At 49.5% G+C, this 25,939-nt stretch overlaps 2 protein-coding genes across 4 annotated transcripts; one reads left to right on the top strand and one right to left on the bottom strand.

Annotated features, from left to right (window-relative positions):
• The first annotated feature begins 271 nt into the window (after positions 1-271).
• ALDH1B1 (aldehyde dehydrogenase 1 family member B1) lies at positions 272-1,903 on the top strand. Its single transcript, XM_027964746.1, is given in 4 exon segments — positions 272-341; positions 344-790; positions 793-849; positions 852-1,903. Coding segments are annotated over 4 exon segments (1,626 nt in total).
• A 7,363-nt stretch (positions 1,904-9,266) lies between these two features.
• On the bottom strand, positions 9,267-25,158 carry IGFBPL1 (insulin like growth factor binding protein like 1). 3 transcript variants are annotated; one of them, XR_006058629.2, is made up of 5 exons: positions 24,681-25,158; positions 15,094-15,203; positions 14,323-14,439; positions 12,212-12,415; positions 9,267-10,918 (listed from the first exon to the last, which is right to left on the bottom strand). XR_006058629.2 is itself a non-coding variant. In XM_042243228.2 (5 exons), exons 1-4 carry the CDS (start codon positions 25,126-25,128, stop codon positions 12,266-12,268), a joined length of 825 nt encoding a protein of 274 aa, XP_042099162.1. In that variant the 5' UTR covers positions 25,129-25,158; the 3' UTR covers positions 9,267-10,918; positions 12,257-12,265. The 3 variants fall into 3 exon arrangements, 2 of the variants coding, with proteins under 2 accessions (XP_042099162.1, XP_042099163.1); XM_042243228.2 differs by having other exon boundaries at positions 12,257-12,415; XM_042243229.2 differs by having other exon boundaries at positions 12,261-12,415.
• Between the last annotated feature and the right edge of the window lie 781 nt (positions 25,159-25,939).

Raw genomic sequence — 25,939 nt, 5'->3', positions numbered from 1 at the left:
CACAGCAGAGCACAGGGAAGGCCTTATTGAGAGGGTAACATTTGAGCCGAGACCCAGAAGAGGTGAAGGAGTGAGCCAGAGGCTAGATGGGACACAGCAGACTTGGACCAAAGTGTTCTGCAGGGCTTTTGTAGCCCTTTGGATCCATGTTTTCAGAGGGGGCACCCCGTTATGCTAGATTCTTGGAACATCTTAGCTGGTGGGCCTTTGGGGGCCCCTGCTTCATTCTGCCTGTTCACCCTGGCTCCTGTTCCTCTCTAGAGTACTCAGCATGCTGCGCTTCCTGGTGCCCTGGCTGTTTGCCCTGCACCACTCTGCCACCTGGTACTTCTCAGCAGCAGCCCTCCCAGCCCCATCCCAAACCCAGACATCCACTACAACCAGCTGCTCATCAGCAACGAGTGGCATAATGCAGTCAGCAAGGAGACTTTCCCTACAGTCAATCCTGCCACAGGAGAGGTCATCGGCCATGTGGCTGAAGGGGGCTGGGCTGACGTGGATCTGGCAGTGAAGGCAGCCCGTGCAGCCTTCTAACTGGGGTCTCCATGGCGCCGAATGCATGCCTCAGAGCGAGGCCAGCTGCTGAACCACCTGGCTGACCTAGTGGAAAGGGATCGTGTCTACTTAGCTTCACTGGAGACGCTGGACAATGGGAAGCCTTTCCAAGAGTCTTATGTCTTGGAGCTGGGTGAGGTCATCAAGGGGTACCGGTACTTTGCTGGCTGGGCGGACAAGTGGCACAGCAAGACCGTCCCCATGGATGGTGAGCATTTCTGCTTCACCTGGCACGAGCTGTTGGAGCATGTGGCCAGATAATCCCATGGAACTTCCCCTTGGTCATGCAGACCTGGAGCTCGCCCTGGCACTTGCCACGGGCAACGCTGTGGTCATGAAGGTGGCAGAGCAGACACCCCTTTCTGCCCTGTACTTGGCCTCCCTCATCAAGGAGGTGGGCTTTCCCCTCGGGGTGGTGAACATCATCACAGGCTATGGCCCAACAGCAGGAGCAGCCATTGCCCATCACAAGGCTATCATCAAAGTTGCCTTCACTGGCTCCACCGAGATGGGTCACCTGATCCAGAAGGTGGCCGGCAATTTCAGCCTCAAGAGAGTCACCCTGGAGCTAGGCGGGAAGAGCCCGAGCATCGTTTTGGCTGATGCCAACATGGACCATGCCGTGGAGCAGTGCCACGAGGCCCTATTCTTCAACAAGGGCCAGTGCTGCTGTGCAGGTTCCTGGACCTTCATTGAAGAATCCATCTATGATGAGTTTCTGGAGAGAACCATGGAGAAAGCTAGGCAGAGGAGAGTCGGGAACCCATTTGAGCTGGACACCCGACAGGGGCCCCAGGTGGACAGGGAACAGTTTGAACGAATCCTGGGCTATATCTAGCTTGGCCGGAAGGAGGGAGCAAAACTCCTCTGAGGTGGGGAGTGTTTTGGAGAACAAGGTTTCTTCATCAAGCCAACCGTCTTTGGTGGTGTGCAAGATGACATGAGGATCGCTAGGAAGGAGATCTTTGGGCCCGTGCAGCCACTGTTTAAGTTCAAGAAGATCGAGGAGGTGATTGAGAGGGCCAACAACACCAGGTATGGCTTGGCTGCTGCTGTGTTCACCCAGGATCTGGACAAAGCCATGTATTTCACGCAGGCACTCCAAACTGGAACAGTGTGGGTAAATACCTACAACATTGTCACCTGCCACACGCCATTTGGAGGGTTTAAGGAATCTGGCGATGGGAGGGAGCTGGGGGAAGATGGGCTTAAGGCCTACACAGAGGTGAAGACAGTCACCATGAAGGTTCCGCAGAAGAACTCAGAAGAACAGCTACCAGGGAGACCCAGCTCTAGGCCAAGAATGCCACCACAGCCACCTACCTGTGGTTGCCAAACATTTGTTTAGCCATTTCCCTTTATTTGTGCCAGATGAACTCTTAGGGGCAACCGCAACAAAGAAAGCAATTAAAATGAAAGCTGCTGTAGTTGAAGCTGGGATGGGGGCTGGACTCCAAGTCCTATCCACCTGTACCCCAGTGCCCTTGGTGGGCCTGGGTTACTTCTATGAAACCTTAGGAGTCTTTGAAAGACAGATAAAAAAAATCCCTGATCCAGACCATGGCTCTTAGTTCTTCCTGCTGCTCCAAGGACTTCCCAGTGAATTAACTGATGTCTTAGTGGGTAGACTCTTCCAGGGGATTGGAAGTCATCAGGAGTTTTAAACTCAACCCCATAATCTTGGTCCCATTCTCCAGTGACATACCCTAAAAATCAAGGAAGCTGTTCTAAGTACCAGTTGCTGGCTGGTTTACTTGCTTGCATTACTTCATTTTGCTACTGATTTTCCTTAATTTGAAAGAGGGTGGACAGAAAATGCATATATAACCATTCCTTTAAAATAATCTCAGACAGCCCTAATGTCAATCAACTAATGAGTGGATAAACAAAATGTTTCCATGGAATGTCTCTTAAACTGTTCAGCCTTAAAAAGGAAGGAAGTACTGACACATGCTACAATATTGATGAACCTTGAAACCATTATTCTAAGTGAAAGAAATCAGATGTATAAGACCACGTGTTATATGATTCCATTTATAGGAAATATCCAGAATAAGCAAGTCCATAAGACAGAGAGTATATTAGTGGTTGCCAGGGGCCAGGAGTTGGGGTGAGGAGGGAATGGAGATAACTGTTAATGGGTATAGAATTTCTTTGGGGGAAGTTTGAAATTTCTGGAATTAGTGATGATGGTTGTACAACTTTGTGAATATACTAAAATGCACTGAATTATATACTTTAAAAGAGTGAATTCATTAGTTAAAAATTAAAACAAGCTCACACATTCTGCTTGCAAATCAATTTTGTATCAATAGTCTCTTGCTGATGAACATTTTACAGAGTCTTAGGGATGGAAGGGACCCCAATAGTCAATAATCCCCTGCATAATATTTCTAGTTTTGATTTTGTTTTTTCTCACCTGGGTGACAAAGTGCAACTTTAAGACCTTGAGATAAAAGTGCTGGCTTCTGCCTAGAGCGAATCTATTCGAGGTCTCTAAAGCTTCCACTGGCATTGTCCCTCCAGCTCTCACCCAAACATACCAGCCCTCAAGCCAAACTCAACATCAAGGCCATCCTGACACGCTGGGGTTTGAGGAATTTCAGACCTGAGAGTTCAGTATGTTTGTTGTTAGTCTCGCAACTCCATCCCCCAACTGATGGGAGTGAGTCAAAGTCAGCTACAGCATGATACAGAAACAATGCCGATCCCCTCTCTCCTTGTCTTCCATCTTTCTAGACCTTGCTGCCCATGGCTCACCATACTTTTAGGTCCACTCAGCCTTGTGAATGCACCCTCATCATCTCTTTAATACCCCATGTCTCACCTAGGCATCAAGGTGATTTTGTTCAGTGTCTTACCTTGGAGTTGGCCTGAAATTGCTTCCTATGGATTCAGTGTCCGATTTGTCCCCTCATCTCTGCTTCCTAGGGTCCCCTTTTTCCATTTGACTAAGGCTGGAGTGACTCTTACTGCCCCCTGAAGTGCACCTTTTACCTATTTTTCTTGGAGGCTGTTGACACTTTGCACAATAGTGAAAGTTTCTTGTGAAGTAGGGACACGAGTGCTTGGGTGGCTGGGTTGGTGGGGCCTCTAATCACTAATGTGCAACATCTCAATAAGTTAAAAGATCCATCCCTCACTTGCTTCTCAATACTTCTAAACCAAAGAAGAGTTTGATAGAAGGCATCCCAGTGCAGAGTGGGACTGGGAAAGGATAATCTTCTAGGTCCCTCGTGTGTGTGTGCTAAATCACTTCAGTTGTGTCTGACTCTTTGCTACCCTATGGACTGTAGCCCCTCACTTCACCCTGAAATTCTGAGAGTGAGGAGTCACATAGGTCAGATTCCCAATCAGCGCAGCCTGTGCAGACTCTCAGCACTCATCACCATTGCTCTGAATGCAGACAGGTGTGAGCAGGGAGGCTGAACCAGGCATCACTGCCAAATGTAGACACTGCCTGCATGACTTCACTTGGTCATAAACACTGCAGTTCCAGGACCTCCACCCACTCAAAAAACGTAAAACAAGTGCCTTGTCGATCACTATGCCTTACGGTGTTTTTGAAGTCTTACAATAATCCTATCAAGTAGGCAGTAGGGTTACCCCTTTTATCAGATAAGGAAAGGGAAGCTGAGAAATTTTGTACGCAACTCATTTGGAATCATTTTCCCATGTGCCTATGCTATGAGCCAGAAGGGAGTTGTGATACTATCAATTACAAGTACGTATTCAGTCTTCTTTCATTTCTGGCACAGCTCCTAAAACCTTTGGAATTTACCTATGTGACCAGAGTGATAAAGTTGTCTTTACTTCGTAATTAAAAAAAAAAATTATTGGGGTATAGTTGCTTTACAGTGTTGGGTTAGTTTCTGCCGTACAATGAAGTGCATCAGCTGTATGTATACACGCATGCCCTTCCTCTTGGACCCCCCACCCGCCATCTTCCCCTCGCTGAGCTTCCTACACTATACAGCAGATTCCCCCAGCTCTCTGTTTTACAACTGGCAGTGCACGTACGCCAATTCCCATTTCCCAGTTCCTCCCACCTTCCTCCACCCGTGTCCACGGGTTCATTCTCTATGACTGCATCTCTATTCCTGCCCTGCAAATAGGTTCATCTGTACCGTTTTTCTAGATTCCACATATATGTGTTAATATACGATATTTGTTTTATTCTTTCTAACTTATTTCACTCTGTATGACAGACTCTAGGTCCACCCATATCCCTACAAATGACCCAGTTTCTTACCTTTTTATGACTGGATAATACTCCATTGTATATGTGTACCACACCAAGATCCACTCATCTGTCGATGGACATTTAGGTTGCTTCCATGTGCTGGCTATTGTGAACAGTGCTGCTATGAACTTTGAGGTGCTTGTGTCTTTTTGAATTATGGTTTTCTCAGGGTATTCTGGAGAAGCAATGGCACCTCACTCCAGTACTCTTGCCTGGGAAATCCCATGGATGGAGGAGCCTGGTAGGCTGCGGTCCATGGGGTTGCTAAGAGTCAGACATGGCTGAGCGACTTCACTTTCACTTTTCACTTTCATGCATTGGAGAAGGAAATGGCAACCCACTCCAATGTTCTTGCCTGGAGAATCCCAGGGATGGGGGAGCCTGGTGGGCTGCTGTCTATGGGGTCACACAGAGTCAGACATGACTGAGCGACTTAACAGCAGCAGCAGAGTATTCTTGCCTGGAAAATCCCATGGACCAGAGGAGCCTGGCAGGCTACAGTCCATAGGGTCACAAAGGGTCGGACACGACTGAGTGACTTCACTTCACTTCAGAGTATATGCCCAGGAGTGGGATTACTGGCATCTTTTGTTATGTTAATGAAGTATCTCTTGGGCCATAAGCATGAGGGCTAATTGCCAGGAGAACCAACCTTGGAATCAGAGGTCTGGAACTTTCAGTCCCACCCCTATGACTTCTCAGGAGGAGAGAAGGGCTGGAGGTTGAATCAATTGCCAATGGCCAATGATTTAATCAATTATGACTGTCCCAAAGCTTCCATAAAACCGCAAAGGACTGGCTTCAGGAAGTTTTGGTGAACATGTGGAGACTCCAGGGAGAGAGGGGAGCTTGGGAGAGGATGTGGGAGCTCCATGCCTTGTCCATGTGCATCTTGTCTGGCTGACTTTCTGAGTTACATTCTCTTATGAATAAACTAGAGCTCTAGTAAGTAAAACGATTCCTGAGGTCCATGCTCTAGCAAATTAACTGAACCCAAGGAAAGAGGGGTTCATGGGAGTCTCCAATCCACGCTTGTCAGTCAGAAGTACAGGTGACAACCTGGACTTGCGACTGGCATCTGAAGTTCGGGGTGTGTCGGGTGGGGAGACATCCAGTGGCCCTGTCCCCATCTCTGGGTAGACAGTGTCAGAACTGAGTTGAATTCCACTCCCTGCTGGTGTCAGAACTGCTTGTTGGTGTGGGCAACCCCCCTTCTGAGTAACACAGATGTTAGCATCGGGTCCAGGAGATAGGGGAGAGGGAGCCACACACAGAGTACAGCTAATGAAATGCCAAAGTCTGTAGCGCCCACAGCCATGCCAAACAATCCCAAACACCCAGCTTCTTTGCTGGAGCCATCGGGGCTGCCGCTCCATCACCCAGATTCCAGGCCATTTACGAACTTGTTTGGGTTGGTTGTATTATGGGTGTGAGACTGACCTCTGGTGGCTACTTTGTTAATTAATTTGAAGGCTACTTAATTATGGGAACACTTCATGTTGTCCTCAGGTTTCAGACAGAGGACAGCTCACTCTGGCACACCACACACAGCACCTCCTTGCAGGTGTGCACAGTGGTTAGGGTGTTTCTTACAAAGATGCTTTTAGAGTTTAATCCTCCTTGGGGCTGTTCACGCCTACCTTCCAACTTTGCTTATGCTATTTCTCCTTCCTCCCTCTCCCAAAGTCAGCCCATTGTCTCGGAGCCCTGCTGGGGACCCACCTGCCGGAGGACCATTCTGGAGGTACCCTCCTCCTCCAGGATGCTTTCTCTGACCATCTCAATCAAGCCATCTCTGGCCTCTTTGAACTCATAGCACCATCATACTTTTAGTCTTGCCTTGTGGTAGCTGTTTGTTAGTGAGTATATAATGAAATGGATTTGATTTTCTGTCCCATTATGTCTCCCATAGACCTCCAGCATGTCTGACCTCTCTCCCTGCATCCTCGCCACCAGGCACACAGCCCTAAGAGTGGACAGTGCCCATCCGTTCCCACTTGGGACTTTCAGGGCAGCAGCACAGGGCAGTGATGCTGACCTCCCTGAACTGATGAGGAGATGAAGGCTCCTAGAGTAGAGGGAAGTGCCCCAGACCCACAGACCACAGGAGGGTTTGACCTTGGTTCTGGGTCTTTCAGCTTCAAAGCTAATGCCCATTCTTCCTGAGGAATGAGTGGGGCACCTTCAGAAGCAAGAGACAGGTCCTGCTCTCTGAGCCAGGGCTGCGACTCTGGGGGTGTGAGCAACAGTAGATCCCTCAGCACCAAGCAGGGCCTGGGTCCCAGTTGGTCCTCTGCAGATGTGTGTGGTGGGTGCATTAAGCAATGGAGATGAGAGAGGCTTCTGTTCCCCACCCCCCACCCCACTCTCTAGTATTGATACTAATGATTTTTACTCTTTCCCCTGACATCCAACCATTCCCTAATATCATGGGGGAAATCAGGATAAGGAAGAAGCAGCCACAATGAAAGGAGACACAGGCACAGTCAAGGCTGAACTCAGAGGCAGCCCTGACTGTAGAAACATTCATGCCCCAGGAGAGAGGTGTTGACTTGAGGTGAGAGTGGGCAAGTGTATTCAGTTCTAAATTCATTATTCAGCTGCAGACACCACGGCACTTTCGTTTCCCTTAATTAATTAAAATATCATATAATAATGATTCTCTGATTTAATGTTTAAGAGGCTCTGGTGAAGGCTGGGGATGAGGAAATTCATTAGAGGGAGACTGTTCACTGTCAACTGATTTGCTCACTCTTATTAATTTTTTTTGCGTCATGCATCTCTAGGGGAGAGGGGAAGGCAATTTTTTTCAAACAGGATTCATTTCACCCTAAAACTTGAAGAAAAAAAATCATTTTGACTTAGAAAACCACCCTTTTTTGTTTAAGATGGAAAGTGAATACCTTTGGGATTGAACACTAGCTTTTTGACTTCTTCCTCAGGCCCACTTCTATAGCATAATTCCAACCTCTTCTGATGACACTTAGGGGTGTGGCCAAAAACCCACCTGCCACTAGAGCTCCACCACCGGCCACTGGTCCCCATGCACAAACTGCATTTGCTTCCCCACCCCTCTTCCTTTTGTGTGCTCCTTGCCTAGCCTGGAGTCTCCCACACTCACTTCCATCCCCCACTCAGATGGCAGCTCTTCCAGGAAGTGTTCTTGATCTCCTCCTACTTTGATCACAAAGAAGACACCTTGTGCTGTGTGGCAGGATGGCAACCTTGTCCCACTCATCCCCACTTCAGTCTCACCTGAATGCAAGGCCCAGGTTGCACACACCTTCATATTGCCAGTGTTTGCACTCTTCTGTTCTCTGGAGAATGCTATTCTGGGTGCATGTGGGAGGTAACAGAAGGCAAATCTAAGTGAATGAGTTAAACAGTGAAAAGTGAAATTGTTAGTAGCTCAGCTGTGTCCGACTCTTTGCAATCCCATGAACTGTAGCCCGCTAGGCTCTTCTGTCCATAGAATTCTCCATAGTGGAGTGTGTTGCCATTCCCTTCTCCAGGGGATCTTCCCAATCCAGGGACTGAACCTGGGTCTCTCACATTGCAGGCAGATTCTTTACCATCTGAGCCTTATACAGTGGGAGACACCAGTTCAGAGGCAGTGAGAAAGTTTGGTCTGGCAGTAGATGATTAGTTAGGGCTTGCTAAGAATTGCAAGCAAGATGACCAGGCAGGACTGTAACCACAGCCCAGATGTGAGAGGTAAGGAAGATTCTGATGAAAGCAGCTGATGTGGGCAAGCAGGAAAAAAAAAAAAAAAAAGGGCATGATACATAAGGAATGATGGAGAAGTATCAGTGGGGCCTGGACCCACCTACAGCAGTTTCAAGTACAGAGACCACAAAGATTGTCCCTAAAAACAGTTATTTTTGGAGTGCAGGGGTTATGTGACATCATCACATGTAGCAAAATAGGGTAGAAAACTCAGGCTCTGAGGGAGTCCTGTTTCTGAATGGTAACTCACAGCACATATCTGTTTAGCCTCAGAGCCTTCTCCTCATAGTGGAACAATCATATTAATCTACGTTTTTGGTTTTGGTGGGAACTTCACACAGTGTAACATGATTACTTTTGTACATCATTACAATGCTGAACCCAGCCTCCTGCAGCCTTGAGGCTCGGCCCTGTCACCCAAGGGCTCCATCCATCCTGCTCTCTGGGTCCACATCCAGCTCTCACCGGGCAAATTAGAGGTGATTCAACTGATTTTGCTGAATGCGCTTATCAGCAAATGCATGATGCTGTTCTCCCCAGCCACAGTTCCCTTTTCCTCTGACATAGTTTCACTAAGTGTCCTCCCAAGCCATCTCCCAATCACTCAAATCACAGAGGAAGTAACCACAGACTTGGACACAGAACTCACTGTCACGGGGGTGGGCTGGTGTGCTGTGTAGGAAGGGGATGTGAGCCGGTCCCCTAGAAAGCCCAGCCTCCAACAGACAAGCACAGCTTCCCATTTGTGATCAGTTTCAGTTCTGACTTTATTCAAAGAAGGGGTTCCACTGTTTTAAAGTTTGAAAACCACTGATCTAGTTTCATTCCCATCTTTAGTAAGTGAAGGGGACTTGCTCAGGGTCACCCAGCAAGATACGGACGCATTCCCAAATGAACCTCATGTTTCTGCGAGTCTTGGGACAGTCCCCTGCTGTGTTCGTTAGGGTGATGCCACCCCAACATTTCAGATGTGGAATAGCCAGGCTTAAAGGAAGAAAATGCAATTCCAAAAAGACTCTAAAATGCGATGCTCAAAGTGAGCGTCATGAGAGTGTTGGTTTAAAAGTTGAGACAGACCTTGAGGAGAATCCCTGAAACCCATGGAACTGGCAGCATCTTCCTTCCCAAGGATACAAATTGTTCTGAGAAGTAGCACCATGGAGTGGAAAGGGTGCCAGGGGACCAGGCGCCCTCAGCTCCAGTCCTCAGAGGCTTCAGACCTCAGGCAAGCACTGTGCTCTCAGAGCTTGGTTTCTTCATCGGTAAAGGCGGAGGGACATTAATGCGCATCCCACCTGCCATCCCAGAGATGGGAAGTGACCACAGACAGAGAAGTGTTTCGTGAAATTTAACAACTATCCACATGTGAAATCCCAATTTTGATTTTAAAGAATTTTACTCGTCACCCAGGGGATCTATTTCTTTAGCCAGATATTAAACACTCTCCGTCTTTCTTTCTTAAGAAAAAAGCAAGCAAGTTTTGTTTCTGGGTGAACTCAGAACATCTCTAAGTAAAATATACTTTACTACACTCTAATCTACAGCCCAGAGAGAGCAGTTGACTCCTTTTTTTTACAATCTGATGTCCAAAAGCCAGGTCTCCACTGCCTGCTTCGTTAGAGAATACTGGGCTTGTTAATAAGTGGATATCTTAGTCCCCAAATACCCAGCCTCTGAACCTGGTTAAGTGTTCCATGTAGGACTAAATCTCTTTAAAATGGGAAAATAGCAGGAATAGATAAGCTATAGCCAGCTCTCCATACCCTCATGTGAAGCAATGCATTTGTTTTTGAGGGAATATTATTTTTAAAAGAATGCTGAGACTACACTTCTCATATTTTTTCTGTAGGACCATCTTACTCCAGGATGGCAGTGTTTGAAAGGACATAGGTTACATACAGTCTAAATAGCACATTCACAGCTGAAGAGATCAAGGCCCAGAGAGGGAGGGAACTATCCAGATCACACAGCAAATTAGAGGTCAGGCAGAGGACAGCAAGACCTTCCCCCTCCTCCTAAAACACACACTGTCTATCACAGAGCTCCAGTAATCAACCATAGACAAATGAGGCAGAGTCACAGCGGACACACACTTTGGTCCAGCCCTGTAGAATTACATGGACTTAAATGTGACCTTCCCTTGGAGGGAGAAGCTAAAAAAGAATTCTCACAGAGCTGTTCATTTCAAAAGTATAAAAAGGCTACATGCAGTCTGTTTTCCCAAGGTTTGTTTGCCCTGCTAAAAACTACATCTGCATACGAATCTAGTTTGCATCTAATATTTAAAAACATACAAAAGGGGTCATCTACAAACACAGTTTTTCTAATTCTTCACAAGGTGAAATGATCCATGACTTGACTTTTCCATCATCCTGTGATCAAGTTTCTAAGACCCTAGAAGAAAAGAGGGGGAGAAAAAATTAGAGAAGAGAAGCCTGCTCTGTCATACTCAACTACATGTTAGACAGAAGGTGGCGGTAATGACCCTAACTTTAAATCTCTCCCCAACCAGGAGGGGTGCTGGTGGGAGCAGAGGTGCCTATGGGGACACCAGAATTACATATAAGACCTATGGGTGGGCATTTCAGAGAGGCAGATTCCAGCGTAATATGAGGAAGAACTTTCAATTACGGAAAAATCCACAGATGGTTTTTTGGTGGTACAGAGCTCTGTGTCCCCGGAGTTATGCAAGCAAGAGCCGGCCTATTCTGAAGGCTGCAGAGAAAACTCAAGAGCTGGGCAGTGGCAATGGCTTAAAATTCCATGACTCTTTGTGACTTCTTTTAAAAACTCAACTATAATAGACTATATTCATAGCCTGGTATTATTTCTGTTTTTAAAATATAATTATATACTTCTACATATATTTAAAATATGAAACATATATATATATATACACGTGTATATACATAAGTATACATAAAGGAAAAAAAATCCTGATACCTGGCTTTTTGATACATAAATGTTTCTATTTGTTGTTGTTGTTTAGTCACTAAGTCTTATCCAACTCTGCGACCCCCATGGACTGTAACCCGCCAGGCTCCTCTGTCCATGGGATTTCCCAGGCAAGAATACTGGAGTGGGTTGCCATTTCCTTCTCCAGGGGATCTTTCTGACCGAGGGATCAAACCTGCATCTCCTGCATCGGTAGGCAGATTCCTTACTGCTGAGCCATATAAGTAACAATACACATATATAAAAACTAAAAGTATCAGGAGGGCAACTGTAAGAGCCGTCTCCTAGCTGAATTTCTGTTGGACGATTTTACACCTTACATTTTCCTCCCTGTTTCTAGAAGCTCTAACTACTTGCAGAGCTATGCATAAGGGAACAGAGCCATGAAGCTCAGACTGTCTTCCTTGTGTGTGTTTTCACCCGGGCACCGTCACAGTGACCATGTCTGCCCTCTCAGCATCCTCACAGCGCAGACTTGGAGGAAATATTCCATTCAGCCTCAGAAACAGAAAAAAAATAAAGAAATTAGTGGTCTCTTCCACCTGGACACCCCTAACGTTCACAGCTCTTGACTTGGCATGCTAGTGGGAAGCCCAGCGTGACATGTGTGTAGAACACACCAGAGTCTACCTGCCAACTGTGATATGTTCTGCTCTTGGTTTGCATTCCTCTGTTTCCCTCAATTCAGTATCTTTCTTCTTATTTATTATGCATCTTATAACTTATCTCAACCTCTGTGACAGAGGTGTACAAACTCAGATGACTTGAAACATGCACGTGCCCCCATCACAGGCGGTCATCTGGAGCGGGGAAGCGGGGTGCTCGGTACTGACTCCGATCCACCACGGTCACCGTGCTATGCGACTGGGCCTCCCCGACTGCGTTGGCTGAATGGCACTGGTACACCCCCTCGTCTTCCTTCCTCAGAGGGTTGATCTAGAAGTTAAACAGGCAAGTTTATACAGTCATACATGATGACACAGCAAAATCACTTACTTAGTTCATAATGATCTTGAACACGTACAGCTTTTTGGAATAAGACTGAGTTCACCCTCTTATTTGTCTTCTTGTCTTGGCTGCTGAGACAGAGTTAAACTTCCTTCTCAGTACCCTCTGTATCCTGGCTCTCATTTTAATGTTTCCTGCATCCTGCCTTTTACTGAGAGCAACCTGGTCCTCTTATTGAAGGTGACAGGTATAGATTCTAAGGAAAATGTGTCTGTGCTCAGTCACTCAGTCAGGTCTGACTCTTTGTGACCCCATGGACAAAATAACACCTTTCCCCTGCCTCTCCTTGTAACAAAGCAGGGGAGTATGTTAGATTTGAAAAAGCCATGGACCCAGCTGCATCCTGAGCCTCTGAGCTGGGTGGAGAAGTTGCCAAACCTGGCAGAGGTGGGGACGGAATCAGAAGGGCACTCTGGAGAGCCCATCTCACACCCCTGCAGAGCAGATGCACAGCAGCGCCCTCCTTGCTTGCTTTCTCTCATCAGAACAGCGTCTCTCAACTGTGAGTCACTTCAGACCTGAGAGGGTTTGTGCACCCTGTCTCATTTTGATCCCATCATGGCTGAAGCGGAGCATCATTATCCTCACATTACAGGAGACTCACCGGTAAGCCACAGGCTGTTAGGGTCACCAGACATGGTCCAGTCCAAAGCCCCCTTTTTAGGCTGTGGACACTGAAGCTCAGGGAGCTAGAGTGACTAGCCCCACGGGGGCCCTTGCCTCCTTACTCCGTCGCCCTTTCAATCACAGGGCATTCCCTCTTCTCAGCCACACTGCTGCATGTGGCATGGGAGAGCCCTGGAGGAGGATGGGAAAGTGCTGTCCACCCCCCCGCCCCCCACCCTTGCTACTCCCCTTACCAGCCCTGTGGTCTTAGTCAAGTGTATTAGTTTTCTATGGCTCTGTTACAAATGACCACATGCTCAACGGCTTAAGACAACACAAACTTACTATGTACACCTCTTGAAGTCAGACGTCCAAATGGGTCTCAGTGGGCTAAAGTCAGAGTATCAGCAGGGTTGCCTTCTTTCCAGATGCCCTCAGAGAAACATTCTAGAGGCTGCCTGTAGTCCTTAGCCTGTGGCTCCTTCCTGTATCCTCAAAGCCAGCAATAGTAGTTCATGTCTTCTGACACTGCCATCTCTGGCTCTCTCCCCTGCCTCTCTTTTCTACATTTAAAAGACTTCTGTGATTGTATCAGGGCCACCCAGATAGCTCAGGATAACTTTATTAAAGTCAGTTGATTAATAACCTTAATTCCATCTGCAACCTTATTCCCCTCTTGCCATATAACACATCCACCAGTTCCAGGGATTAGGACATGGACATCTTTCAGAGGCCATATTCTGCCTACCAGTGAGATCACTTCTGCTCTCAGGCATTATACTACTTGCCCTGCTTTCCTCACAGTTACTGTAGAGCCCAGGGAGAAATGGATAAGAACATTTGAAAGGTGTAACATGTCTCAGAAATATAAAAGGTGCTTTATAAGGGCCAGTCAATAACAGCCAGTGAAGTGAAAGTCACTCAGTCGTGTCCAACTCTTTGCGACCCCAAGGACTATACAGCCCATGGAATTCTCCAAGCCAGAATACTGGAGTGGGTAGCCTTTCCCTTCTCCAGGGGATCTTCCCAACCCAGGGATTGAACCCAGGTCTCCCACATTACAGGCAGATTCTTGGGAAGCCCAAGAACACTGTAGTTGGTAACCTATCCCTTCTCCAGCAGATCTTCCTGACCCAGGAATTGAACCGGGGTCTCCTGCACTACAAGTGGATTCTTTACTAGCTGAGCTACCAGGGAAGCCCATGTGTATCAACAAATGAGATACTCACCAAAACCCAGGCCGTGGCCTCATGGTCAGAAGGGCCCCCTCGCACCTGGACAGCTATGTTGATGTGGTCCCCAGGCAGGTCCTCCATTACCTGGGTGCCCTCAGGAGACCGTGTGACCTACAGAAGACAGAAAAACCAGGAGTGATTTAGAAAAATCATTTCTGAATAAGGACCACCCCACAGACATCCTCACTGTCTTCACCTTCCCACTGACTTGAAGGCTGAGACCCTAGTATCTCATTCCTATTAAACATCAGTTTCTTCTTAAGCCTGAATATATGTACAGACAGCACCCCCTGCTGGACAGCAGAGATACAGACATCACCACCACCAGAATTTCATGGCCCTTCTCAGGGCTGTTAAGATAAGGAAACAACATAGGCTGTACTCATCTCCATCTCTCAAAAACTGAGCTGCAGGAAGATCTAGTTTTAGGATAGGATCGGGTCACCTACCACCAACAAAGTCTTTCTAAAACCCAGATCCAGTAGATGAGGCTCTAACTTCATCTCAGCTGACCTAGGCTAGATAAACAGCAGAACTTCCTGGACAGCTGAGTGGCAAAGGGAGCAAACAGCCACACCCCTTCTCTGGGGTAAAAGTTTTAAATCATAAATCTGGAGGCAGAAGAATGAAACATATTTTTTGTAATCCTCCAATTCACATAAGAGATAAACACACACACACGCACACTTAAAAACATTTATACTTTCCGCCAGCCACACACACACATACACACACACATGCAGAGAAGTTCTTGGGTATAAATACCTTCCTCCACGTGACAACCGGGGTGGGCACAGCCCTCACCTCACAGGACAGGTACACCTGTGCCCCAGTGACATTGTGAACACTCTCGGGTGGGGTGATGACCACAGGAGCTGGGAGAAAAAGACAAGGGAAGACAACCTTGACCCTGGCCAAGCCCTTCACCTCTGAGATCCCCTGCCTGCACACAGCATGCTGGGGCAGGTGAGGCCTCCCCACATGGAAAGGACACACTCAGAGGTAAGGCATCCTAGAAGGGAGCTCTCCTTAGACCTGAAAGGATGGCTTCATCTCCTCCTTCATTGCCTCTTTTCTACCAACAGGAAAACAGAGATCCAGAGAGGAAAGACGACTTCTGTCTGTGGTCTCATCACACTCCCTCCCAGGACCCCTCCCAGGATCCCTCCCAGCTGCCATCTGCTTGCAGCTCAACTACACGACAGGGTGGCAGGCTCTGGGAGGGGCTGGTGTCTTCTAACAGATGGGCTTTTCTCCTTCCGCATCGAGGGCGTTCAAAGAATAATGCCACAAAGCACAGCTGCCCTCACCCCCTGCTGAGACCCCCTGCGGTTCAAGATGCTCATTTGCATATCACAGGCTCCACCAACTTCCCCATCCCCATCCTCAAGGGCAAAACTGCAGGCATGGATGCTGAGCCTCTGCTGCTGCCAGAGGAAAGTAAATCAGGGAATTGGGCAATGTGGTGCTAGGCTGCCAGGACTTTACAGAAAGACGGAGGGAATGGGCTTGCCAGGTGGGACGGGAAAGCACATGGCGTTTGAGTTAGACATTCTTTTTTAAACGCTTATTTTATCATTTATTTGGGTCCTAGTTGTGGCACTGGATATTTAGTCGCGGCACATGGGATCAGTTCCCTGAACAGGGATCAAACCCCCAGCGCCCTGCACTGGGAAAGTCACTGGACCGCCAGGGAAGTCCTGAGTTAGACGTTCTTAGCTGATACTCCGCACTCGTTCGTCCTTCTCCCTGAAGCCAGCCCCTACTCTGCTTACACTGGGCCTAAAAGAAGTAAGCCCAGCTGCCTTGGCCTTCAGGCCCTCCATCTGGCCCTCAGCATGCTTGCCCACCCAGCCCTGCCTGTCCTCTATTTGGGATGCACCGTAGCTGCCCATCCTGAGGGCCTGGGGGTGTGTCCCAGTGCAGTGCCAGGGATCTGTCCACTTTGACCTGCTGAATCTCAGCCTGCCTCACAGTGCAGGTGCTTCATCTGGTCTCCCCAGCCTACCCTCACAGCTGAGGCCAGTGTCTTGGGGAGGTGCAATGTGGAGGCCTGGCCAAGAGAATGCTCTCTGCTCAGGTTTGCTGTCTTTAAGGTGGGGATGCGTGTGTGCTAAGTTGCTTCACTTGTGTCTGACTCTGCAATACTATGGACTGTGGCCTGCCAGGCTTCTCTGTCCATGGGATTCTCCAGGGAAGAACACTGGAATGGGTTCCCATGCCCTCCTCCAGGGGATCTTTCTGAGATGAAGATAATAGCCCCTGAGCTGATTTTAGTACGTGTTGAGTGTGAAAGGGAGGGTTTAAGGTAGCACGGTGTGCAAGTGCGGGGCAGGGTAGGCCTGTCAAACAGATGACTCCGCAAAGAAACACATGACCAATAAAAGAGTAAACACATTCATCCCTGAGCATCAAACTGCAGAGTCCATGAATCTTGGCACTTTGCCTGGTGACTGATGGACATGCCCTCTGCCCTCCGCAGGCCAGCCTTGGAAAAGGAAAGGGCCTTTCCCAGCCAAGGTGAGGCTGCAGTGAAAAAGGAGAACAAAGGGAGAGAGACAGAAGGCTGGATGAAGAGCACGGAGGGAAAGAACGAAAGGGCGCAGAAATGGGACAGGTCTGGACCCTCCAGACAGACTAGGAAGCAGACCCTGTCAAACTGACGCCAAAAGGTCTCTGAGAAATTGTCTTAGAGCTTCTTATTTCAAACTGGAGAGGCCCAACTCCCCAAAGCATGTGCCTGACGCTCTGTGATGGACTCATCTAGCCTCCACTTGCATGCCCCCAGTGATGGAGAGCTCACTACTTATAAAGCCAGGCCCTTCCATCCTTGACTCTTCTAGTAAGAAAGGTTGTCCTCACCTGGAGTTAAAACCTGCGTCCTGTAACTCCCACCTATTGATCCCAGGGCTGCCAGGAGCCCTATAAGAGCCCTGGTTACCTCAAGTGGCCTCCAGTAAGTTGAATAGAAACCCTGCTCTCCTCACCCCAGGCTGCTTTCTTCCCCCTCTGGCCGATCAGCTCACTCCTTCTGCTATGACCAACTGAATGCCCTCTAAGCACCACACCTCTACCCACAACCCCGAGTGTAGCCAGTCCCCCGAATAAACCAAGGTTCCAGGCTTCTAACATCACCCGACACGCCCCAGCCACCTGCAAACCAGCACAAAGAACCACAGCACCCCTGCTCTATGGCAGAGCCCTATCTGCAATGGACAACAGAGACAGTCTAATTTATTCACATCCTCCTGCCAGCACCACCTCCCCCGGAGCCCAACCAGTCCTCAAATGGCTCGCTGTGGGGACATTCAGAACTGCAGCTTATTCTAAAGCCCTCAACAGATTCCAAAGGGACACTCAATCAGCATGTGTTACTTCCGTTCATGTAGAGCCATAAATTTTAAATGAGATTTCATCAGTCCCTTTCAAGCCTAAAAGAATAAGCCAGTAAATCACATTTCATCTTTCTCTCTCTCTCCTTGCATTTCCCTCTTTTCCCATAACTACAGTTAAAGACCGTCTTGGAAATACTGCCTTTTGCCACTAGTTTCACGCCAGAAAATAGCATTTCTTTTCCAAAAGAGCCCACTGCTTTTGGCAATAAAGTGACATTCAAGCTTTGATTTATTTTTAAATGTATACACAGTACATTCATTCTTTCTAGTGTACAGTTCTAAGTTTTGACAATGCATACACCGTGTAACCACTACCATAACTCAAGATATAGCAGTGTTCAGTTATTCCAAAAAATTTCCTCCTGTAGCTTAATCTAGTTTTAATTTAAACATATCTGATTTTAAATTTAGAGATTTTTATCCATAATAGCTCTTTAAAATCAGCCATCATTATCATGATAGTGTGTGTGTGTGTGTGTGTGTGTGTGTGTGTGTGTGTGTGTATGCTTAGTCGTGGCCAACTCTTTGTGACCCCATAACTATAGCCCACCAGGCTCCTCTGTCCATGGGATTTTCCTGGCAAGAACACTGAAGTGGGTTGCCATTTCCTGCTCCAGGGGGATCTTCACAACCCAGGGATCGAGCCTGTGTCTCCTGCATTGGTGGGCGGATTCTCTACCACTGAGCCACCTGGGAATCCCACCATGATAGTGATAATGCCACCCTTTTGCTTACAGGGTTAAGCCATTTGATCTTTCCAGCAATCTCCCCAGCTGCCATCTGAGGGAGCTAGCCAGGGTTACCCAGCCTTACACAGCAGGGTAAGACCATGAGCCCAGGGGGCTCAGTCCCATAACATCCTGCCTTCTCCTGAGACGACACTTCCATGTCCGACACCCTCTCATATTCACACCAGTCATGGGAAGTAGGTGCTTTTAGCTCCACTTAACAGATAAGAAATCCAAAGCTCAGAAACGTGAAGCACCTGGGGGAGCAAGGATGCAAACCTAGGCACTCTGATTTCATTCATTCCACACAAATGTTAAGGGTGAAACATATGTTAGCCGTATGGACTCCATCCCAGAATAAGAATGAGTTCCTAAGGTATTGCGTTGGGGGCCCCCAAGACAAGTCCCAGGATCAATGACTTGCTACAAGGACTCATGGGACTTGGCACAGTTTATTCACAGTGGGATTTATTACAACAAAGGAGACAAAGCAAACCAGCAAAGGGAAAAGAGATTCATGGTGCAAAGGCTCAGGAAACCAGGAGCACGCTTTCAGAAGCCTCTCCCAGTGGAGTCACAGAGGATGAGCCACTTAATTCTGCAGCGCAACCTGTGACAACACATACGACAGGCCCCTACCAAGGAAGCTCGCTAGACACTCAGTGCCTAGGGTTTATATTGGGAGCCAGTCCCCTAGGCACCTTCTGCAAACTACATACCAAAACTCCAGACTCCCAAGAGGAAGGCAGGTGTGCAGCATAAACCATGCTGATTGTACAGTTCACACGCAGTGAGTGACTCTTCTCAATTCTGGAGATGGTGGGACGCCTCCGCACATCCAAATTCTCAGTGGGCCTTTCCAAGGACAGCAATCTCAGGCCCGCCACATTTACTCTTCTGCACAGAAATGAAACCCTCCCAGCATCACCCCAGGGAGCAGCTCTTGTGACAATACCATTAAATGGGGGGTGTTTCCATAATCCTGGCAGGATGCTCCCAGTCTTACTGCTCCCAAGAGCCCACTGAAGTGTGGCACTGAGGCCCTGCAACTCGTGACTACCCTGGGAACTCAGGCTCAGTCCTGTCTCGCCCACACCCCAGTCTCTTCTTCTTTAAAACGGGCACAGGAGTCCATTCTCCCCCCGCTGCCCTCCGCATGGGCTCCTGTGAGGGCAATCACAAGGATTCCAGCTTGCACGGGGGGACCTGCAGACTCCACAGGGTGTGCCACCCCAAGGGTAGTCTCTGCGAAGATGCTGAGACCCTCCACGGGCCTCTGGGGAGCGGGCTATCGGTGGGCCTTTCCCCGGAGGCTCCAGAGGCCGTGGCCTGCAGCCCTCTCTCTGGAGACCCCGGCCCACTGCCGCCTGAGCTGCCACTCTCCTGGAAGAGCCAGGGCTCTCCTCTCCACCGGCCCTTGGCAAGAGTCACGTGGCTTTCAGGAGAGGATGGTGCCTGGTCAGCCCTGCCTGGGAATCTGCTGGTTTTGTCTCCCTAGCTCTTCCTTGCTAAACATTTGCTTCCTTCTGCTCATGTCAGCTACAGCCCTGGAAATGCTGGGATGGCACAAGCCCACCCATCAGGGAACAGAACAGTCACCGAGGTGTACACCCTCAGAGGCAGCACAGAGGGTGGGCAAAACAGGACTGTGCCTGTGTGCTCAGCCGCCTGAGTCGTGTCCGAGTCTTTGCGACCCTGTGAACTGCAGCCCACCAGGCTCCTCTGTCCAGGGGATTCTCCAGGCAAGAATACTGGAGTAGGTTGCCATGCCCTCCTCGGGGGGATCTTCCCAAACTGGGGCCCGAACTTGGATCTTTCCTGCATTGTAGGTGGATTCTTTACCCACTGAGCCACCTGAGAAGCTCAAACACTACCAAGGGAAACCCAAAATGCCTGGGGGGTCTGGCCGCCAACCACCCGGCAAGTTGCTAACAATTTTCTCCTTATCTGCAAATGAGGATAATGACCACAGCCCCACATCCTCTGGGCTGAAGGGAAAGAATGGATGTGACTGTGTTATTAACCTTGTGGATCTATAGAAATGAAAAGGATCGATATTATTACTATAGTGTGTGGGGAGCTGTCCCCCCACCCCATGGACTGAGTATGCCCTTGATGGCTGGAATAAAAGATCTTCCCTAATGCCTCCAAGATTTGTCTAAAGTTAATGGTGCTTGGGAAAGAAAGAATATCAAAAGTCATCTCCCAGGAACCCATCTGCTCATATGGAAAAGCACACAACCAAAGGGTTTAATAATCAGCGCACTGAACAGCCTTGATAATTTATGCTAATAGTCGCATTACATGTGGAACCAGAAACAGCTTAATCCGGCTCCCTGCAGTGTGTGCCTCAAGCCCCCTCCCTCAGTATGAAAGGCTTTTGAGCACGAGGCCCCCCTTCTTTGTCCCTCTCACAAAGTGGCATTCGCTGCATCTCCTGGTTACCTGGTAACACAGGCCTTGCACAGACTGAGATTTCTAAGTGGAACTGGAATTTCAACCAAGGCGAATTTTCTAAGATTTAGGATCTCAATAGCTCACTGATGCTTCAGGGGCTTGGTTGGCATGGTACCCCGTTCCTATCTAATGCAGCACTCAAAACACGACCTCAACCTGCTGTCTGCAGGACCCCAACCTCCTCCCAGTGCTAGCAAACGATCAGGGTACATGGAACAAAGCAGCTTTTTAAAGTAATGATAACAAAACACTAACGACACCACCACCTTACTGTTGAGAAACAGAACCAATACTTCAGTACAGAATGAAGGTTCACCCCGCAGCATGGCACGCCAGTCCCACAACGAGCCTGCCCCAGACGACTCTGGGTCTCATCTCCTCCGCCAACCAGCCCACTGGGAACTGCCTATGGGTCCACTGTTCACACTTGCCCCAGGAGCTCCTACCTCCTTGCCTTGGTTTATGCAGTGCCTCTCTGCCTCCGCTTCTCAGCCCAGGGATTTTCTACCCATCTTTCAAGCGCCACTCAGCTGCTTCCCCTTGTGTGAAGCTATCCCTGTTCCTCTGAGGAGCCATCACCAGGGGCTGAAACAGAGGCACCAGCAGCGAGCCTTGGAGGGGAAAAGGAAGGTGGATTCAGACTGAGAAACTAAAGATTCAAAGGTAGCCAGTTTGCAGCACCTTCCTCATGAAGTTGCCAGCAGGTTATAGATACCTGACTCCATCTGAAAAGAGTCAGGAACTGGAGCACCACCTCGACCAGCCATGTGACTCCAGGAAACTCTCTTCTAATGGCCTTAGTTTGTCCTTCTATTAAGTGGGAGTGAGACCTGGCCAGGGTAGTTGTAAAAAATCAAGAAAGAAGATGGACTGCAAAAGCGATTTCCAATAGCCAAAAATTATTTTTATGTTGGAGCCCAGTGAGTCTTCAATACATGTGTGTTGATCACAGGATTACTCTCATAATTCGAATTTGGGGGCATTTCAGAGCATAGGAGGAAAGGTCAGAATTTAAGCCTGAAATCACACCAGAGGTATTTGGGTACAAACACGTCCCACACCGCGAAACCTAACATTTACGGAGGCTTCATTCCCTTAAAGTCAGGTGCTGGCTTATTGAAGGCACAGGAGAGGACAGGGGAGGGGTGACTTCATTGCCAATACTGAAGCAGAACAGCTGCTCCTCTGACTCGATCTGTTTCCAGTCAAGCAGCGAGGTCCCCAGGGACATTGTTAAAAAGTGCTCCCCTCGTGTTGTCTGAATAAAGGCTGGCTCGAGGGCAGCACAGAATGAGGTCCCATTTTCTCTAGCTGAAAAGATCCCTGGTCCACACCTTCCTGCTTCACCAGGGCCCAAGAGCAGGGGCCGCACAAACACTTCAGGACAGAACGCAATGGGCTGATAGTGCTGGGGTCTGCGGAGTGGCCAGTGACACAGCCGCTGGTAGGGAAGAAAGCTAAATTGTGCGGAGGCCTGACACCTGTCACTCCTGGGATCATTAAAAGCAGCTTCTGAATTACTTGTGTTTGGCTCCATAAACATCTTTACTCCTGGGGCCTGTGCCTGTAGTGGGCTCAGAGCCCACAGATCAGAGTGAAGGGGCTGTCACATTTACTTGTCATTTGGTAATTTTCAATGAATTAGGGGTACGGGACCTCCATCTGCCCACGCTCTGGTAACCATGGCAACCGCCACCTGCCCGACTTAATACTCTCAAGTCCTATCCTGAAACAGTGCTGAACAGGGTACTGGGGACCTGAAAGCCAGTCAGGTTTTACCAGTCACCCTGGTCACCCTGGAAGAGTCCCCTGCCCCGAGGATCTCGGTCTCCTCCGTGTAATAGTAGATTGGGTCTAAATGCCTTCAAGGCAGCTCTCTCTTAGAAACAGAGTACCAGTCCAGGGAGGAATCATTTGAGAGCATCAGCACCGGTTAGTCTGGAGATCCGGTCAGCATTTCTCATGTCTCCTGCATGTGGAGTGGAAGTGTTACCTGTCTGGAAACAAAGAGACTTGCCTCAGCAGAATTAACTGCTGAGGAAAGTAGATTGTAAAAACATGACAGAAAGGAGAAGGAAGGAGACAGGGCTGTTTAAATGCCACAGGGCAGAGACAAAGGTTCGAAGTGGAGGGAGCTCAACAGTGACTCTACAGGGGCTGACACGGCCCCTGGAAGGGCCCGACACGGCCCCTGGAAGGGCCCAGCCCAAAGCCGAGGCCAGGGAAGCAGCAGCCAGCTCTCCCCTCCACGGGGAGCCCCAGTGCGGAACAGCCAGCAGTCACTTGCCTGTGCTCCCCAGCGGGCTGCCTCAGACCCCTCAGCAGCACATTATTTCCAAGTTTCCAGAGACAGGGGCCTTCTTGCCTCATCTCCAACAACCCACTGCGTCTCCTGGACTTGAGGGCATCTAACTGGGATTCTTGGTGAAAGATAATACTTCCTAGAAATTTCCAAAGGCCGTCCCCCACCCCCAAGGCTTCCTTGTTGCAGCTGAAGTCCTGGCACTGAATGAAGCATTTAGATCTGCTCTTGGGTCTCCAGGCCCAGGCCAGAACCCCAAAGGTGGGCCTCCTTGGGACTCCCCTGGCACAAGCCCACCTATACTCTCCACTTCCCCCTCCAGGCCGCCTAGACAAGGGGCATTTCTCCAAAATCTAATGGCCCAGCAGGGTGCTTGACTGGGCATCCCTATACGAATATTTTGGTTTATTTCTGTTTGGTTTTGAAACATTACATGTAGAAAGTGAGCAAATATGGCACCCATAAATGGCTTTATTGTGATGTTAATGAAGCTTGTGTTTTTAGGTCCCAAGCAATTAATCATTTTCTATTACTTTACTTAGAGTGAAGTAAAAGTGAAAGTCGCTCAGTCCTGTCTGACTCTGCGGCCCCAGGGACTATACGGTACATGGAATTCTCCAGGCAAGAATACTGGAGTGGGTAGCCAGTCCCTTCTCCAGGGGATCTTCCCATCCCAGGGATCCTGGGATCGAACCCAGGTCTCCCATTTTGCAGGCAGATTCTTTACCCTCTGAGCCACCAGGGAAGCCCTTACTTAAAGTGGAACCACTTACTTAAAGTGGGACCCTCCAAATTCTGTAAACTTCAGTCTTATAAAACCTGGGGTCTGCCTCTGATGGCACCACAATCTCTCAGACTTTAGGTCTCTCAAGGTTTTACCTGTCCTGGGTGAGAGCTTCCTCAAGATTCCCTGCAGGGCTGGACTCCACACTCACTGAACCTCCCTGCCCTGATCCCCAGACTCCAGAGTCCCAATCTGCAGCTCCAGCTCCTCCTCCTCCTCCAGCATCTCCATCTGCTCTCCCTCTTTATTCACACAACCCACCCCCGTCAAGTCCAAGGTGGGACCCCAGGGAGCTGGACCCAGTGGGAACACCCTGCTTCCCACACTCTCAGTCTTTCCGAGGCAAATATGCCAGACCTGCAAACAATTGTATCAGTAAGTACTTAAGTACCAAAAGGGACAGCAGGCTCACCAAAATTACGATCAGCTAGGTGACTGGTGACTCCAAGGGCTTGGTAAGAGAGGGTTCAGGATGTGGATTCCTGCCCCCCGCCCACAGACACACCCCTCACCCCCGTCTCCTTGAGTAACTGGCCAGGTGAGAAAACTGACCCCATAGGGAAAACTGAGGCCTGGGCAGAGCTGTCCATCGCTGTGCAGCAAGAGATCCTTCACCCCACGCCCCAGAGGGTCAGGGTCCCTCTTTTTCACATGCCCCAGCACCGCGGGGCAGAAGCTAGACTCACCAAATTCGCAGGGGCCGTCGCGCGCCTTGTGCAGGTGGCCAGGGAGCGCGCGGGGCGCCTGGCGGGCGCGCAGGCGCAGCGCGCAAACGCTGGGGTACGACCGGCCGTCGGAGCCGCAGACCGAGCCGCGCTGCGCGCACACGCACAGCCCGGTGCCCTCGGGCGCGGCCCCCGCGGCGCGGCTCGCACACACGAGCCCTGGGCCGCAACGCGCCCCGGCCCAGCCCCCGCAGCTCGCGCCCTCGGCGCCCAGGCAGCGCGCGCAGCAGCCGCACTCGTCGCGCGCCACGATGCCAGGCACCGGGCAGCCCACGGGCTCGGGACAGCGCTCGGGTCGGCACGGACCGCACTCCGGCTTTCGTCCGCCTGCGCTGCGGAGCCCGAGGCCCAGGGCTGGCAGCGGCTGCAGCACAAGCAGCAGCAGGAAGAGCCCGGGTGAGCGCGGCATGGTCCGCTCCCGGACGGCACTGGTGCCTCTGCTCCTTGCTTCTCTCTGCGCGCGCTGCGCCGCCACCCCGCCCGCCCCGCGACCGCTGATTGGCCGGGCCTGCACCGCCGGGCGCCAGCAGTCGGCTGCCCAGCTGAGACTGGCGCAGCGGGGTGGGCTGCTGGCCTGGCCTGGGCTCTGAGATGGAGGGATGTTCTGAGATCCGCTCTTCGACAACCAGTGGGCTCTTGGAGATCCCGTAGGGGCGGGAACTTGCCCAGGGTCGCTCTAGTAGAACAAGGATTGGATATACAATCTCCGGATCCAAGGCTGGCTCTAAGTACTGTGCCCCTTAATCCAGAAGGCTGCTCTCTTTTATTTTACTTTGCATTTAGTAGTTTCCCAAATTTTATTTTAAAAAAAGGAATATATGGCTTAAAATGTCAAAGTTAACAAATGAATGTAACTATGAAAAGAGGACCTCCCTTCCACCTGATGTCCCAATGCCCCAACCTAGTGTAAAGAGGGCACACCTGTAAATCAGGTTCTTGGGTATCTTTCCAGGAATTTTGGTCTTTATAAAAGTACGTATGATTGCATAGCCCCTCCCTTTAAATACACACACAGACACACACGAATACCCTGCACATTACTTTGTGCTTGGTTTTTCTACCCACAGTATTTCCCATAGTTCCCCTGCCTCTTACCAGCTCTGAAATCAACCTCTTGTACAATTAATGGAGTGGAGTTTTATTGGCTCATTCCCCCCCCCCCCCCCCCCCCCCTGCCCCCCTCGCCCCCCCCCACTTGATGCTGCATAAGAGCTTCCCAG

The sequence above is a fragment of the Ovis aries genome, chromosome 2 (assembly GCF_016772045.2).
Source record: "Ovis aries strain OAR_USU_Benz2616 breed Rambouillet chromosome 2, ARS-UI_Ramb_v3.0, whole genome shotgun sequence".
Lineage (NCBI taxonomy): Eukaryota > Metazoa > Chordata > Mammalia > Artiodactyla > Bovidae > Ovis > Ovis aries.
Note: the sequence above shows the minus strand (reverse complement) of the source record. Positions and strands in the feature narration are given on the sequence as shown.

Bases quoted from the DNA above. Each gene is read 5' to 3' on its own strand.
- IGFBPL1 (XM_042243228.2), bottom strand. From the start codon at position 25,128: ATGCCGCGCTCACCCGGGCTCTTCCTGCTGCTGCTTGTGCTGCAGCCG. The intron at 14,440-15,093 runs GTATTTATACCC...TGTCTTCTGTAG, and splicing joins CGGTTGTCACGTGGAGGAAG to GTCACACGGTCTCCTGAGGG. The intron at 12,416-14,322 runs GTGAGTATCTCA...TTTAACTTCTAG, and splicing joins AGGCCACGGCCTGGGTTTTG to ATCAACCCTCTGAGGAAGGA.